The sequence below is a fragment of the Clarias gariepinus genome, chromosome 4, assembly GCF_024256425.1.
Source record: "Clarias gariepinus isolate MV-2021 ecotype Netherlands chromosome 4, CGAR_prim_01v2, whole genome shotgun sequence".
NCBI classification, from domain to species: Eukaryota; Metazoa; Chordata; class Actinopteri; order Siluriformes; family Clariidae; genus Clarias; species Clarias gariepinus.
The window spans coordinates 14,803,155-14,821,436 of NC_071103.1; the positions used below are offsets into that span (position 1 = coordinate 14,803,155).

The 18,282-nt window shown below is 37.5% G+C and overlaps 1 protein-coding gene across 1 annotated transcript in view; it reads left to right on the forward strand.

Moving 5' to 3' along the window:
* The window catches only part of col14a1a (collagen, type XIV, alpha 1a), a 95,273-nt gene extending 77,169 nt beyond the window's left edge, over positions 1–18,104 (forward strand). The window contains 9 exon segments of the mRNA XM_053494708.1: positions 1,296–1,349; positions 6,687–6,740; positions 6,838–6,909; positions 8,589–8,624; positions 10,952–11,018; positions 12,998–13,186; positions 14,070–14,147; positions 14,777–14,932; positions 16,991–18,104. Coding sequence (XP_053350683.1) covers positions 1,296–1,349; positions 6,687–6,740; positions 6,838–6,909; positions 8,589–8,624; positions 10,952–11,018; positions 12,998–13,186; positions 14,070–14,147; positions 14,777–14,932; positions 16,991–17,262 — 978 coding nt within the window. The 3' untranslated portion in view covers positions 17,263–18,104.
* Positions 18,105–18,282: the final 178 nt, after the last annotated feature.

Genomic DNA, 18,282 nt, shown 5'->3' on the forward strand with positions numbered 1-18,282 from the left:
GTTTAATCTCACTGAGCAATGTGAGAGTTGTGGTATTCTATGCTAAGAAATCAATTAGGTGATTTAAAAAAAATAGTATGCCTCTTTAATTGTATGATATAATAACACAAGAAATAAAATCATCTAATGTTCCAAAGCTTTTGTGCGTTGCACCATTACACAAACAGTTGCTTTAATCTGGCATTTGTAAATTTGTTAAGTTTTACCAGGAAGCAACATCTCAGCTGTTTGGTTGAGGCCAGTATAGGAGTCTATAAAAAAAGTAATTTATTTAAGTTTTAATGTATTAATATTTATATTTATATATATATAAATAGTCACATTTTCAGATACATTAAAAATAAAAAGTTTATTAAAGAAAAGATCATTTTCTTTCCCCCATTTTTTTCCTTTCCTTTCTTCCTTTGTTTTCAGTATGTCTTTGTCTTGCAGGCAGTAATAGAAGCAAGTTGACAGGCCATCTCGAGAGCACAGCGCCACAATTCCTCATCTTGGAATGAATCAGACTATGCAGATTGCATGTGTGACATCCTCCCTTTAATTATTAGGCTTTCAGCAGGGAAAATGAGAGCATATATCATTTAAGTACCGAAGCGAGTCAGAGGAGGAGACTGAAGACAGTCACTTCAGGCTGTTGTGTGAGCTGAAGATTAACTACCTGTATAGCACACATACGTTGACATGATGTGTGCAGTTTACTTCTCAATGATATAACAGTTGTTAATTTGATGCTATTTAAAATCACTAAGTGTTATAAGACAGCATGCCCTTTTGGTGGTGATTGATTTAATCTTCAAACTCTTGCCATGTAATGAGCTGATTCAGCTTGCATAACAATTTTTACATGATGTATAAATATAACCTACTTTATACAATGGGTGTTGTTTAGCTGATGACATTGTCAGCAACTTGATAAATATTTTAACTTGTCTAAAAAAGCTAGGGAATATCCATAAGCAAAAAAAAAAAAAAAAAAACTAAAAAAGGCAAATACAAAACCATGTTCTGCCAACGTCATCCCAATTAGCAAACGAGGGTCACTGAAAGGCAATTTATGCATGGTATGCTGATCTTGGCTAGATGTATGTGTGTGTGTGTCCTATTTTGGAAGTGTAGCCTCCAAACATGGAAGGCACTCCATTAAATATGGCCACTATATGGCCACTGTTGCTGCCCTAAAACATTCTTTGGCTTGGCTCTCAGGACAGGTTAGCATTAATCATTACAAACAATTTTTTTCTAAGAATATGTTTTTTAGATTGTTGGGTGTTTTTCTTTTTTCTTTTTTTTGTCAGGGTGTGCCAGGAGCAAGTGGAGGTCCTGGCAGAGACGGCCCCCCAGGACAGAGGGTATGAATAATTACTAACCACAAGCTAAATGATTTGTATCAATTTCAACCCTACATGTTAAAAGAGTAAATTATATGTGTCTATGTTTCTTCCCTGGTTTTACTGTAGCTGTTTTCACATTTTGTGATCTTTTAAAACAGCATAGATCCACCCGCTTATTATGTTAACATTTACAGTTTATTCACATATCTAAAATTTCCAAGCTTCGCATTGAATATTTTTAGAGTTTCAAATCTCTCATTCGTTCTTTAACATCAAATGCATACTAAATGCTGATGGAAAGTTTTGTGGTGTTGGCACAATATTGAGACTACTAATTCTGTCACTCCACAAGAATCGCTCATCAGATAGGCCTGATCCAGGAATAGACCTGATTACAGATGGAGATGCATATTCAAACTGTCAGGGTTTAACTACTACACTTTTTAAACTCCACATATTAATACTGTGTCCAACATTCATTGTAGTCTTTCATGTAAGCACACTGAACATTTTCTCATCTTGGTTGTATAATACATTACACTCGAATAGAACATTCGGTTTTTATCTTAATGATAAAAGAAAAGATAGCCAGAGGGATGTGTACACGTTGAAAAAAGACAGTTCCATTGGGTAATCTTAATTTTTTTTTCAACTTTGTTGCTCTAGGGAATCTTTTAAATAGGGATATAAACTTGGTGCTTAATTAATGAGGTGCTTTTTCCCCTAAATCTTAGACTTTGAAGTGCAGGAGAAATTCCTGAATGCTTGAGTTTTGTGCTCACATCGAATATTCAGTCCAGAATCTAGAATCCTCTCGGCTATATTCTGCCATAGAAAAGTTAATTAGCACGTAGAAAACGTATGACCAAGGTGCTCATACCTGTAGAGGTACACAGCATTCCATGACTCCACTCTGGCTCACCCAGACACTCACCAATTCAACTCCTGGAGACAAACAGGGAAAAAGACAAGAAAATAGAATAAGCAAGAGAAAAAGACAAGGAGAGACAGAAAAAGAGACTTTAATCTCTGGGAAAGCAAGAAATGCTCAGCCATGTGGGTTTGCAGTGGTTTTGTGCATGCACAAGACATATACTATAGGCTTACTCCCTTGATGTGGTTGCCACAAAGAACTTTGTATTGGAGCACAAAGCAGTTTGCATTGGTCCATTAATGTCATGGCTGCGGGTTCACTTTGCACAGCATCTCTAATGTTCAGTGTTAATAAACTTATTATAGGCTGCGTTAAAACCATGTTTTTTTTTTTACATGGATAAAATTCCTCTCCACATGGCAACTGAAATGCTAATCTATTGGTATTTGTGTATTTCATGCAGTTCAGATTTCAGAATGAATTTGCCTGCTTTTTTATGTCAGCTGTAGTTTCTGTTCATTTTTACCAACATTTCTGAGCTCTCCAACAGTTATAGATGTATTATTCAGGGAAGGTATACAAAAGCAACACCCACAAAATCTCCACAGTAGAGAAAATTTTATAAAAACCACTGTATAAAAGCCAAATCAAGCATTTGTATTATTTACAGAACTGTAGTAAAAGAAAGAAAAAGATCAGAATTTAGAGTACAATTTAGAGTACAGACACAGTGCAGTGTATACACCCATTACACTTATTCCTCTCTTACTTTATGTGTATGGATCAGGAGAATTTGTTTATACCCAGACAAATAATGTACAGTGTATTGTCTTGGGGGTACATGCAGTGCTGCAGCAGGATACGGACAACAAAGCTGGGCTTTTTGTGCAACTGCCCAACACCAGACCTTATCTTAGAGATCCACACCAAAATTTATTACATGTGGACCAGAAAAAATATTGTTACATCTAGCCTTAAGATGGTGCTGGTCGAGATAATAGGCCTCATTTATCCCTGTGGATTTGGAAATAATTCTTTGCTTTTGTACAAGATATTCAGTATTTATTAATTTTTGAAAAATAATTATTGTCCTACGCTGCATGTAGGTAAATTCACACATGAGAAGACTAAGTAATTAAAACCTTGATTGATCGACTTTATATCTTATCATTTGCATGCATTACTGCAGTTTTGTTTATGGATTATTTTGTCAAATTTCCTTAATTATTTACTTAAATTTTCAGCATTTTAAAGCCACACATATTCAGAGCAAGTTACAGACATGCTTTGTAGTCTTTATCACAACACATCCGATTTCTAGTCCACTAGGTCAGAACACAACCGAAAAATGTTTATTAAACCATTAACCATTCAAGTCATTAATAAAAAACAAAAAACAAAGACAACACAGACCAATAAATTAAGACAAATTAGACTAGTCCAATTCCGACAGGAGTCTGCACATAGCGGTAAGCTACTGTATAAACGAAATGTTTTAACTAACAAAGATTATAAGGAAAGGATGTTTAAAATCTGTATGATTCTTTTTTCTGCAGATGAAACCTGGCATATAAATCCGTTCCGTTTGCCACAGCACTTTTCCTTTCTTTAGATCAGCACATAAGCCGAGACACTAAATAATTTACAAATAGCGCTTTCTCTGTGGGATGTGCTTGGTGTCTGTGATAACTTGGTAAATTTTGTTCTCATTTGTTTTCAGTCACACCATGTGTTTCACCTTTTCACATCATGTTTTCTATCATTTCTCTCTATAATATAATATTTTAAGTGCCATTATGCTGCTAAATATATTCTTGCATAATAGTGAGTCCAAAAAAAACATGCTGTCTTTCTGCCTTTCCTTTTATACCGTGGCCCCAAGGGACACCAAATACAAAAGCAAAATCATTATGTATACATACAAAACTCATTCATTCTCCATACTAATTATCATGTAGAGGGTCTTGGGAAACCTGGAGCCCATCTAAGGAGCCTTCAGGCACAAGGCCTGGTACATCTTGGACAGGGTGCCAATCCATTGCAGGGCACACAAGCGCACACACATACATGCACACGCACAATGGTTCTATTAACTTCAAAACAAACAGTTTTCTTATTTAACTATTAGAAATGCATATTGATGACATTCATTAATACTTCCTGGCATGGGTAGCTGCTAGATTAAATTCAGCCCATCACTTCCCCTACAGAGGCACTTCCGGTGTTGCAGATTTCTTTTACTGCAATTTTATTTTTGCCTGTGCTTTGAAGTTTTTTGTGATATATACATACATACATACATACATACATATATATCCTTTTTTTTACTTGTATTTGCAGCAGGTTTGCGTGACATTTTTGCTTTTACTTTTGTATGGGCTTTGTCTCTAGAGAAGACCATACAATGTCATGCTTTTAGTTAGCAAGAAAAAAAATAATAGAAAGATTTAGGAAATATAATATCCTGTTTGTCTTACACAAACATTTACACATCGCTTTACTAAAAGATTGAGACACTTTATTTGTGATATTTGCTTATTTTTGCTTTTACTTTTGTATGGGCTTTGTCTCTAGAGAAGACCATACAATGTCATGCTTTTAGTTAGCAAGAAAAAAAATTATAGAAAGATTTAGGAAATATAACATCCTGTTTGTCTTACACAATCATTTACACATCGCTTTACTAAAAGATTGAGACACTTTATTTGTGATATTTGGTCATAGACCTGGTTTAGAATTGGTTTAAAAACAAATTTATTAAACCAAAATGACAAATATTACAAGTAAGGTGTCTCAACACACTGCCAGACTGCCCACAGTACCACCCCCACCACACAAAAAAATATTTTTGATAGGCAAACATAAAGCCTATGCATAATTAAAAATAGAAGTTTATAATGTCTGTGAAAAAAGCTTGTTATTTATTACAAGTGGAGTTGTTAGTTCACAGTAAAGAGCTTTACATGTTCTTTATTTGAAAACGGGAATATGGGCAGTGGTCTATAAGTTGGCTTATGATAATGATTTTTTAAACTCTAAAATGTCTACTGCACAACATGGCTGCATTCAATAAGATTATTTTCCCAAAATGATGCACACCTTGATATGCTATAGAAATAAAAAATCCCATCCTTCATTATGAGAGCTCTAGAATCAATAGATTTGTTTTCTCTATTTATAGAGCAAAAAATATGCATCCAATTTTCTGAGCCAGTGTGCCCAGGTCATTGTCAGTAATACAGTGCCAGCTCTAATAGCTGTGAATGTCCTTAAGAACAGCAGGGATTTGTCTGGGCATGTATTCTACAGAAGCTGAATGTATTGTGCAGGAACGTTTCACCACGTGGAATTGATTTTGTTGCACAGTTGCTGAAAGTTGGATGGCTACACAGTCTTGCTGCTAACAGCCCTTTCCACCTCATCCCAAAATGCTTGATGAGGTTGAAATCCAGGGACTGCACAGGCCACTGAAGCAATAAAACTTGCTGTCATGTTCTTGGAACCATTCAATGATGATACATACCTTGTGACATGGTGCATTATCATGCTGGAAGCATCCATTCTAGTGTGAATAAGCTGTAGAGTTGAGTTTGGTAATCAGTGTTCTGCAACACTCAGATAAGCTGCTGTTCAGATATTCTTCAATGGGTATCAAGGGACGTAATGTGTGCAGGGAAAAATATTTTCAGCTTTACCACATTGTTACCACCTGCTTACATGTAGGTACTCTTAATACCAAACAAGATATCTCAATGAATATCCACTGTGCATGCAAAGTTTGTCTCTTTGTTTATGTTGTAGTGTTGTTTCTCAGTTATCGGTTCCTAGTTTCTAAGGTTATCGCTCCATTAACCTCTTGTTCCAGAACAAGACTTAGCTGAGCACTAACTGGCTATAGTGTCTGTTAATATACATTACGACTGTTTTTTTTTTTTTTTTTGACAATAAATTGGAGCCAAAGGTTTATTGTTTCAGAAACTATATTTTTGCAAATCTTTAATGGATGCACATGTTCCCGTTATAATGTGTCAAATTTGTGTAAAATATGTACAATTTCTGCACTTTATTTTTGGATATTGCTATACGTCAGTCAATAGGAAATTGTCTGGGTGAGCCATTAGTAGCCATTCTTAATGAAGGAGAAACTAATTGTTCTTGTAAAAGTATATAGTTATTATATATTTATATATAATAAATATATATATAAATATATTTATATATTTAATATATTTATCATTATATTATAGCACAGTGCAATGCTAAAGTGATAAGATATAAGATTTTGTTACATGGTTGTAGTTATTAAAATGTTTACAGTATGTTTACAGCCAAAATTTTTAATTGCATCTGCAAGGGGACAAAAGGAAAATAATGTAAAAGAATACATATTTGTATGCACAATTACTTTAACAATGCTTAGATTAGACATTGTATTAATTTTTACTTGTTTCATAAAAAATAGTGAAAGTTTGTTTCTGTAGGGTTTGCCTGGGAAAATTGGACCACAGGGACAACAGGGGCCACCAGGACCTATTGTACGTGTTACATTCTTCTTCCTAAAAATCTTCAGAAAACCCAGATATTCATTAGTCTCTTGTTTACCCATTGGCCATTCGGTGTCTGTTACAACAGGGCAGCCCAGGTGCTCCCGGAGCTCCAGGAACCAAAGGACCCCCAGGACCACATGGTGATCACGGAACACCTGTAAGTAGAAGAGGATCATTCGGAGAAACCCATATTTGGGACCTAAAATTAAATGATGAATGATACATTAGAAGATTTACATATGAATAAAACTGTTTTGACATTGAGTGTGAATTGTGATGGCAAAACTGATCAGTAGGAAGTAACAGTCTGAAATGTCACTGTTCACACCTTTATTTGTTTTTGAATTTTTTTTTTTTTTACGCCTAAGGCTCGGTAGCTATCAGCTAAATCAGTAAGCAAAAATCTTTTCACAAAGGCCTGTGACTTTTATTCAGTTAATTTTGTAAATAAGATTTCTCTTGATCAGGTGAATGGGGTGTGCTGACAGCGTTTGCCTCGTTTAAAATAACTGCACTGTTAGGTCTGGGACTCTGTCCCATTGCTGAGTCATTCTTTCGGCTGAGTCCAGCTTCACTCACTGGCTGCAGCTCTGAACTTCAGACCACCCTAAACAGATGTAAATGGAGTTAACCTAGTAGTCACATGGTCATGACCTCAGTCAGATCAGTGAGTTTAATCATAACTGGTCTGTTCTGTCTCCTCTTCTCCTTGTGTCATTGCTCAGCTCATTTCTGCTCCCTTCTAATCCTAAGTGCTCCTTCATCAAGCTGTCAGTCCATTAAGACAATTTCGCAAATGATTTCTTCATATGATTTAGAACTTATTTCATATCTGCTTGCATTTATGCATAGACACCAAGCATGGTTCACACAAACATTTTAACATGATATTTTATTCTCTTTAAATATAGCTATTACTACATAGGCAGGTCTTTTTGCACGAAGTTAGACAAAAAAACTTAACACTTTTGATGCTGAACTCTTGACGGCTCAGAAGGAGCCCAAACTGAAAGAAATCTCAGCTTCTGCTTGTGTGGACCCTCAGGGTGGAATGTTTGTTCTCATTTTTACAATAGTGGGGAGCTAGAGATCAAATGATGTCAAGTAACATCAATCTCTGTTATATTCCTGCAGAGTGACACCTGTTTTGATTATCGCGTTCTGGCAGGAAGAGAGAGCTTTGTAGTCAAGTGTTTGTTTAGAGACAGTGGTAAAGAAAAAACATATGTTTGTGTGTAGTGATGTGGACATTTTTGCGTTGATCTTTTTCTACTGACCCTGGTAGACAGTCAGCCAAGGAGATGACAGGTTTAGCATCAGTATGGGTTTGGTTCATGAACAGTGAGGCTCTTTCCTGAAGCCCATGCGCATTATAATGCCTGGCAAAAAATACATTCTTGCTCTGTGATATTTTAGTCAATGCCTCATATTTTCTGCTACTCATAATCTTGGACAAGAAATTTAAGAATGACCCAAACATTTTGGCACATTTATTATTCATTATTATTCATTACATGTCAGTCTGTGTTTTCCAGACTTCCAAATTACAGTTTTATGATACCAGAATTATTTTGTAGTCTTAGTGTTCTGGACCATCCCCTGTCCCTAAATTAGCTGAACAACATGTCTCCTTTATGTTCTTGGACCAGTGCTGCATTCATGATGATTTAGTCATAATCCCTTCAAAATAACAACAAAGCCAGCACGTATGCTCTCCAAACCAGCAGTATTCATTTTGATAGAACCCCAATCAAATCTGGGAGTCAAACAATGTTCACAAATCCTTATCTTTACAAGACAGATGTTTACCTACCTTTTTCCATTTCTTTTTGCAAGGGTCCTCCTGGTACCAAAGGCGAGCGAGGGGAGAGGGTAAGTCTGAGCCATTGTGTGTGTGTGTATATATATATATATATATATATATATATATATATATATATATATATATTATTTTTTATTTTTTCTGATTACATCTGACAGCTCATGAAAATCAAAATCTCTAAATATTTCATCTTTAATCACGAGTTTGAGTAAATTACTATTTATACAGTACAAAACACTATAGACTATCTCTCAGTCTAGTTCAGTACAAGCATGGAGAAGACTGCTGACCTGACAGCTATCAGCTGATCAGTATCTCATATATTCTCCACAAGGGGTGTACATTACAGAAGGTCATCACCAAAAGGGCTGGCTGTTCACAGCATGCTTTATTAAAGCATATTCATGGAAAGTAGAAGGGAAAGGTGTGAAAGAAAAAGTTACAACGAACAGGGAACCGCAGGCTTAAGAGGTCGGTCAAGTAAAGCCGATTCAGGAGCTTAGGAGAGCATCGCAAGGAGTGCAATGAGGCTGGAGTCAGTAAATCAAGAGCCGTCAAATAGAAATATATATATTTCTATATATTTGGGTGAAATAAGTATTTGATCCCCTACAGATTTTTCACGTTTGCCCACTTACAAAGAAATGAAGGGTCTATAATTTTTAGCATAGGTTTATGGTAAAGCATTGAGACGAGATATCAACCAAAAATCCAAAAAAAGCACATGATACAAATGTTATGAATTAAGTTGCATTTCAATGAGGGAAATAAATATTTGATCCCCAAGCAAAACATGACTTGAACACAGTTGGAAGACGTTTCTTATAGTTGTTTATCAGATTTGCACACATCTTGGGGTGCATTTTTGATCCACTATTCTTTACAGATTTTCTCTAAATGCTTTCTTATGATTCTTGCCTGTTGCTTGACAACTCGAAGTTACAGCTCTCTCTGTGAATTTTCTATTGGATTATGGTCTGAACCATATATATTGGATTATGGCTAGACCGCTCCATAACCTTAATGTGCTTATTCTTGAGCCACTTCTTAGTTGCCTTGGCAGTATGTTTGGGGTCATTTTCATGCTGAAAGACCAATTCACAACCCATCTTCAGGAGGTTCTCATCGATGTGTTTTACAACACATGGCCTCATTCATTGGCCCCTCAGTGCAGCAAAGCCAATCTGTACCTTTAGCAGAGAAACAGCCCCAAAGCATAATGTTTCTTAGTGTTATAGTCAGCATTCTTCTTCTTTCGAAAACAGCAAGTCGAGTGGATGACAAAGAGCTCAATTTTGGTCTCATCTGACCACAGCAGTTTATCCCAATCTTTCCCTGTTCATTGGCAAACCTCAGATGGGTTTGTACATGTGTCTTCTTGAGGAGGGACCATTTAATGGTTACTTTGTATTTATTCCATTTGTAAATAATCACTTCAGCAGTTGTCTCCTTCTCACCAAGCTTTTAGCTGATGGCCTTGTAGCCCATTCCAGCCTTGTGCAGGTCTAAAATCTTGTTCCTGACTTGCTTTAACAGCTCTTTGGTCTTGCCGATGGTGGTGAGGTTTGAATGGGAGATTTTGTGGACAGGTGGCTTTTATACACATACCACATTGTTGTAAGGAGCACCTTCTTAAATCAATATGTGTACCACAATAGCACATAACCAGTCTGTGAGAGGCGGAATTATTGTTGGTTGGTAGGGGATCAAATACTTATTTCCCTCATTGAAATGCAAATTAATTCATAACATTTGTATCATGTGCTTTTTCTGGATTTTTGGTTGATATTTTGTCTTAATCCTTTACCATAAACCTATGCTAAAAATTATAGACCCTTTATTTCTTTGTAAGTGGGCAAACTTAGAAAATCTGTAGGGGACCACATACTTATTTCCCCCACTGTGTGTGCATATATGTATAACATGTTCAAAGTCCGGTGTACTGTATGTGTGGGGGTGCGGGAGAAATGAGTCAGTCTAACCGGTTTCAATAATTCAGTCGGGGGCACGATGATAGAAAATGGCTGTCCTGTAATGCTGTCCCGATGAAGAACAATTGTAATCTTGAAAAAATCCTTAAAAAAATAAATCTGAAAAAAAATTAGAAACGTAATTTCTACGCCAAAACTGCAAAAACTTGCAGTCTGTCACAATAAAACATACTTACAGCCAGCCTACAAAACCGTACTGTCTTCATGTAGGTAAGACACTCACTTTGTCGGACTTACGAACCAATCCGACTTACAAACATGCTCCTGGAATGGGACTACTTCATAAGTTGGAGACTAACTGTACCCTTTTATTTTGTTTGTTGGAGACAAAAACACGGCATCACCGAAACAATAGACTTTTGACCATTTGTTTTTTGTCTTTAAAGGGTGACATGCAGTCTCAGGCAGTTGTCCGTTCTATAGCCCGACAAGTGTGTGAACAGTTAATTCAGAGTGAGTATGTTTTTGTTGGACCTGAACACATAGTCACTGAATTAAATTTAAAATGAAATACTCAGGATTTGAGGCCTTCAGCTTTATTTCAAGGGATTTGACAAAAGTGTGCTATTAACTATTCATGAATTATAGCCATTTTCATACACATTTTAGGACACTCATAAATAATGGACCAAATGAACATATTTGTAGCTAACAGTCTTGCCTTCAGTAAGTGAAAAGCATGCTCTATTTGGTTGAGAGCAGGTGACTCACTTGGCCAGTGAAGAATAATCCATTTTGTGGCCATGGGTAGCTTTCACTAGATGTTTTAGGTTACTATCCATATGCAAAAAGTAGCACTGTTCCTTTTTGCAGTATTTGGCTGAATCTGATTAGAAAGTATGCACAGTATTCATCCTGCTACTTTTATCGGTATTCAGGTCATCAATAAATACCAGTGACCTGGTTCCGGTGTCAGCCATATATGCTGATGCCATAACTCTGTCTCTGTCATGTTTGATAAATGATTTGGTATGCTTTGGATCATTAGCTGTTCATTTCTTTGTCCATACTTTTCTCTTCCCATCATTCAGGTACAAGTTAATCTTGTCAGTCCAAAGAATTGGGCAACGTCTAATCTGGCCTTTTTGTTCTTGAGCATTACCAGTGGTTTGCATTTTGTTGTCAAGAATGTTCTTAAATCTTCTTTAGCATTGACAGAAATCTGCAGTCATCCATTTTAGTTGTCTTATGTGGTCTTCTAGGTCTTTTGTGGTTGTTGAGCTTGTCATTTAATTCAGTTAATTTCATCTTTTTAAAAACGTTCCAAACTGATGTATTGGTCTCTCCCTATGTTTTTTTAAGCCTAATGATAGCCACCTTCACTTGCATATACACCACATTGGACCTCATGTCGAAAGTTAGAGTGAATAGTTAATAATAGTAACACTTCTTATATAACACATTAAATAGTAATTCCAACACCACAAGGTCTTATACCCTCTTGAGTCATGGAGTAACAAAGCAGCAACCGTTTGGCAGCTATTTGTGCCATTTATGAGCCCTATTTAAGGTGTGTGTATGAAAATGGCTGTTTTTTTTTCTTTTTTTTTCTGATTTTGTCCCTAATTTGGTCGGGTCAAATTCCTCCCCATCACTAGGGGGCTCCCACATTAAGGCTACTACTACCACTCAGTCGGGAGGGCCGAAGACTTCACGTGTTTTCTCTGAACCATGTGACGCCAGCCTATTTGTCCCATTTATGAGCCCTGTTTAAGGTGTGTGTATGAAAATGGCTGTACATCCTGAATGTTTTTAAAAAAATTATTTTTCCCTGATTTTCTCCCTAATTTGGTCGTGTCAAATTCCTCCCCATCACTAGGGGGCTCCCACATTAAGGCTACTACTACCACTCAGGTGGGATGGCCGAAGACTATTATGTGTTTCCTCTGAACCATGTGACGCCAGCCGATGCATCTTTTCAAACTGATCGCTCACGCACCATTGGGGGCGGTGTAACACACTCTGAGAACAGTGCTATCCGCTCCTTCTGCTTGCGTGAGCTCACAGATGCTTGCTGTAGATTGGCTGTAGAGCCGTGATTAATGTGGGAGCACTAAGTACCTCTTATCCCTCCCCTCTGAAAGAGGTCGGCCAATCAGCTCTCTCTTGGCCTCCGGCTGCGAGAAGTTACAGCATAACCCAGGAATTAAACTCGCGATGATAGGGCGAACACTTTACCACTGCACCACTTGGAGGCCTCTGAATGTTTATTGCCACACTTTTGTTATACCCCTTGAATTAAATTTATGAGATAATATACTTTATATAATAGTGTATATTTCTTATTCCATTTGGTAATTTCCCGCAGTCCATGGATGGCTATGACACTGTCAGCATTTAAAATCCAGCCCCTAGAGTAAATATATTTCTGTTGCTCAGCTCTTGGTTTATCAATTTTTAAGTAATATTTTGTAATTCTCCCTTCTCATCAGGCCACTTGTCTCGCTACAACTCAATCCTGAATCAGATCCCCAGTCAGTCTGTGTCAGTCCGGACAGTGCCAGGTCCTCCAGGAGAGCCAGGCCGTCAGGGCCCTGCAGGGCCACAGGGAGAGCAAGGGCCTCCAGGTAGACCAGGCTTCCCCGGAGTTAACGGACTGAGCGGCCGTCCAGGAGAGAGAGGTGAGATCATGCACATGTATGACATCACATTTCACAGATGAGGTTTCAATGGTAATTCATTTTAACTGTTATATTGACATAATTAATAACAAAATGTAATAACATTAATTAATAATAAAAAAATATATAATATTAATAAAAAATTACAAAAAAAGTCACAGGGGTATAACATGGAAGTGAGAATCAGAAGATGCAGTGTTTCATACACAGACAATATGTCAAAATGAACCACAGCACAACCCTAATATAATTAGTTCAGACTGGCCTTTCAAGACTAACAACATTTGCTAATGGTAGATGGTTTGAAGGGTTTAGTGGTGTAGCCTATCATTACAAGAGTGCTAATTATGTGCTCGGAGTTGGGGTAATTGTCAGCCCCGGTCAGAGGTGATGAAGACTTCAGATTGCTGTGAAGAAGCCTGTGAAAAACTGGACTGTCTGTCTCTCTATAAAGGCTCATCATGCTTAGACATTTTGTGATAGCAAAGCTCTAATATCTACTTCTCAAAACTATATTTGTATGCAGGTAGTTTGTTGTTATTTGCCATTCCGCAGGATATGCTGAACCAGAAAATTTCCTTTTGGACTGGATGTTTTTCTTGTTCATTGCTAAATGATTTGCGACCCATGAAAAGCATGTAGCTCTCACGCTCTCTGCATCTCCAGTGGTCAGTGCTGGAGGGAAAACAGGAGCTGGGCAGACAATCTAGCCATGTCACATTCAGACTTGTGTAGGTGTGTGTGTGTGTGTGCAAGCTACAGTAGGTCTGCTATCTCAATCCCTTTGCCTTCCCCTTAGCCAAAAACCCAGCAGTGTGCAAGTCCACAGAGGCAGATGGATTCACTTGGTTTCACTTTAGTGTCTGTTTTATTGTCTGTTTAGGACTCCCAGGAGAGAAAGGAGAGAAAGGCAGTCCAGGTGTGGGGACACAGGGACCCCGGGGCCTCCCAGGACCGCCAGGTAAACAAATAACCTATCTATGTTTGCCAGAAATGTTGCTTTGTTTTTTTGTTGTTGTTGAAAGCATAGCTAGATCTTTAGATTTAAATGTGATATTTATGTACACACTTACCGGACACTTTAATAAAAACGCCTATACACCTGTTTTTGTGCACTCAGGCAATCACCTGGCGGCAGTATAATGCATAAAATCATGCAGATACAGGTCAAGAGCATCAGTTGTTCAGTTGTTCACAATAAACATCATTATAACTAGGGAAAATAGTGATCTGGCGGACTTTTAAGCATGGCATAGTTGTTGGTGCCAAACTGACTGGCGCTACTGCAAGAACCAGATGGTAGTGTGAAATTTTGGCATCAACAGCATGAACTCTTGGATGGTACTGGTTCAGTGGTGTGTGGAATGTTTTCTTGGCAAACACCAGGGCCCTTAATATCAATCCAGCATGGTTAGAATGCCGCAGCCTTACTATTGTTGCTGATCATGTGCATCCCTTTATGAACACAATCTTATCATAGATACAATCCATAAAAGACTAGAGTCAAGCTAGAGTCAATATAGAAAACTGTACATTACAGTGCAACATCAAGTTCTAAACATGTTGATATGTGTATATGTCTCCCTGCAGGTCCTCCAGGTGAGGGCCGGACAGGAAGCCAGGGACCTCCAGGCAGGCCTGGACCTCAGGGCACTCCGGGGCGCCCAGGAAGTCCTGGCAACTCTGGTCCAGCTGGACCACCAGGTTACTGCGACCAGAACGCCTGCCTAGGGTATAACATAGGAGGTAAATAAATTCCTTATTTTCCCTCTTTTTTGGTCTCTTATTGATCTAGAACTAAGATAGCCAGTATTAAGAAGCTACTGTACCTTCTGTCCTTGCCACTAACTATTGCAGATATTCCAGAGCACATAAGAAAATATTGGGACAGGGTCATTTCTGATACTGCTGAGAATGCAGGATTTCCTTACACTTGCTTGAGCAGGTTTTTCTTAAAACTTGTAAAATAGAAGGGTTTGTGTGATATAATTCGCATCCATGGCCATATTCTTTTTAAAAATCTTTATGTTCGCATATAAAAGTCAACTGTTTTGCCACTATGCAGGATTACCACCAATAAAACAGTGTTTTACTAGCAGAGAGAAAGAATAGTCATTATAGTAATTGTTCACATAAATTTAATAGAGTGCATACGCTATCAAAGTTTACAGTGAAACTTTTGAAAAGTTCCTGCCTATCCTGATGTGGGTGATTTTTATGAGAGTGTGTTCCTGGATGTGAAACATCCTGCAGAATCAAGCAGGGGGTCATTAGATGTACTAGTAATTTTGGAAAATGTGCTAATAGTAACTGGTGGTTTATGATTGAAGTGATTTCCCAATTATATCACATTTTTAAATATGTTTAAGGGCAGTGTAATATACTTTTAAATTAAATTAAGTAAAAAATAAATAAAATCTATGTCAAAGAGAAAGCAGCCTTTTACAGGTCTTACCATTATATTTTTAATGAATACAGTATATAGTTAGATACTGTATACACACAAACACCACACTAATACATACTACAATTAGATAATAATAAAATAATAATCATTATATATATATAATTTATTTTTATTTTTCCTCCATATATTGGTAATTTACCCAAGTCACCAATGGATTATCTTTAAGATCACTAAGAAAAAATATCTTTCTTAGTAATACGAAGATATTGATTGACAAGGTCACTTTGCATTTTAAAATTTCAGATTTAAAATTACAGATTGAAAATAAATTATTAATTTTAAAAAAGTAAATCTTAATGTCCTTAATTTTTTTTATTCGCTAATTATTTGGTAAAAACCTCAACTATGTATTAAAATTGAGCTATTATAATTTTTTTATTCGTTGTTGAAATTTATTTTTAAAGTAATTTTTTTAATTAGCAAAAAAGTCACCCAGTTTTGGTCTTACATAGCTAATGGCTCAAAGCAATGACAAGCTACTTTTTCTCAAATCTGCAATGAAAGATTTGTAAAATCAATCTATTATAGCGAGATGCACTTTAAAACCTTTCTCACAAATTTAATATGAAATAACTGCAATAGCCTAAATTCCCAAGCTCATGTAATCTGAGTGCATTTAACATCTGAGACACTGATGGAGCAATTGTACTGTAAACCCACAGTAGACCTGATGAAAGTAATTCAACTGTAAGTGACATGATTGAGATTGCTACAAAATGGGAAACCCTGGGCTAAGCTGGTCATTTTAATAATCCTGTGGGTGTCGTACTTACATGGTGTATTTCTCTCTTCTTTCCTGGACCTCCTCATCTGTCTCCTGACTCTAGGGGAAGGCGAAGTGCAGTATGAGAATGGCTACTGAAAGGCATTCTCTGAAACTCTGCTGCCATTTCTGTTTCCCTTTATCCCTCCATCCCTATATTCTCCATCCTTTGGCAAAAAAAAAAAGACTGTCGCTAGGGAAAGACTTGTCTATAACCCCCAAGCTCCATATTATATACTGTAATGCCATATTCTCCCACTCCTGAAGATCACCACCACTACACAGCAAAGGTCCTGCATGCCTGTTCCTGTCCTGCTGCCCCCGCTCTCTCTCTTTCTCTTTCTTTTTCTCCCTCTCCCTGGCTTAGAATGTCTTTGACAGCCATACTTGAAGACCTTTTGCCAGAAAGCCATGATTTCTCGCCATGTCTTCTTCCTGTTATCTCTAACACTGTGCCTTTATGTCTCTGCTGCTTTCCTCTGACGGTAACCCAATGGCTACTTTCTTGGTGGTGGTGAATGACATAGACAGAGGAAACATGGATGACCAACCCAATTCCCCAATCTTCCCATAGTACAACAGTTACCTTCCAGTTCCTACCAAAACTACGGGCCCACTGACACTAATGATGAAGAAGAGGAGGAAGAGGACCCGTATGGCGGACACCACCGCTACCCACCCCAGTACTACCAGCCCAGCTATCCCAACCCTCGTGTTGCCCAGCCTGGCACCGGTTATCCCGGTGCCATGATGAGGGAGTGAGGCATGCAGCGCTTCTCCCGCAGTGTGACTGAGAGCAATGGAGCTCAGACCACAACACAGGAGGAGGACAAACTTGCACACTGACAGCCACATCCACAAACACACACACTAGTAATAAGAGTGTCTAGTAGGATAGCAGTTATTGAATGGTATTTGGAAAGTGCCTGATTGGGGTGGGTGGTATAGGGAAAGGGGCAGTAAGCCCATACTGTGTCCACAGACCTATAATTCCTTTTTTTTTGTGTGTGTGGTTATTTTTTTTTTTTTGCGGGGGGAGTGCATGCAGTCATTTAAAATCGCAAAAAGCTCCCAAACAATGCAGTGGATTTGTTATAGATGTCCATTTGGGGAAAAATCATTGACTTTGTACAGTTTATGTAATTGTTTTTATAATAAAAATGGAGATGGATCTTCAGTGCTTCCATGTTTGATCGTTTACGCTTTTAACGTTCCCGTCAACTTATTGTCATTTATTTATGGGAAGATGAATCCTTGGCGGTATCAGACAATTTAAAAAAAGAAAAACATACAGAACCAGATCTTACATTGCCATTGATACTCATAACATAATGTCTGGAGCGTGATTGTACATTCACCCGTCAGTGTGAATTTCCTGTGGATTTGGTCATGTAAGGATAAAATGTTATGCAGTCTGTGAGGATTCAGTTATGGCTTTTGAACTTTTTTTTTTAAATACCAGAGCTCAGACTGAAAGTCCTTTTCTGTCTCTTTCTGTGTCTGTGCTTGTCTTATGGGCCTATTCACTGTGGAAGAGTGTTGAATAGTTAGGCCTGTGGTCTACTGTCCTCTCAGAATGAATTAAACTGTGTGGAACAGGTGCCAGAGGAATGGCTCACTACCAAACTTTTGAAGCAGAAACGTAACTTATTTTTACTTTGTTTTTTGTAACCAATAAAAACTCTAATATGACAACGGTGATGATGTCTTGTCTGTTCTTTGGTACTGTTTTCTTTTTAAAAGCTTTTAAGCCGTCAGCTCAGACACAGGAATTCTGATTAATACAAACATCAGAGATGTGTTTGATGACTCCTGTAGACTAACACATCCTCCTTTAAGATAGACACTTCAAATAATTGAAATACT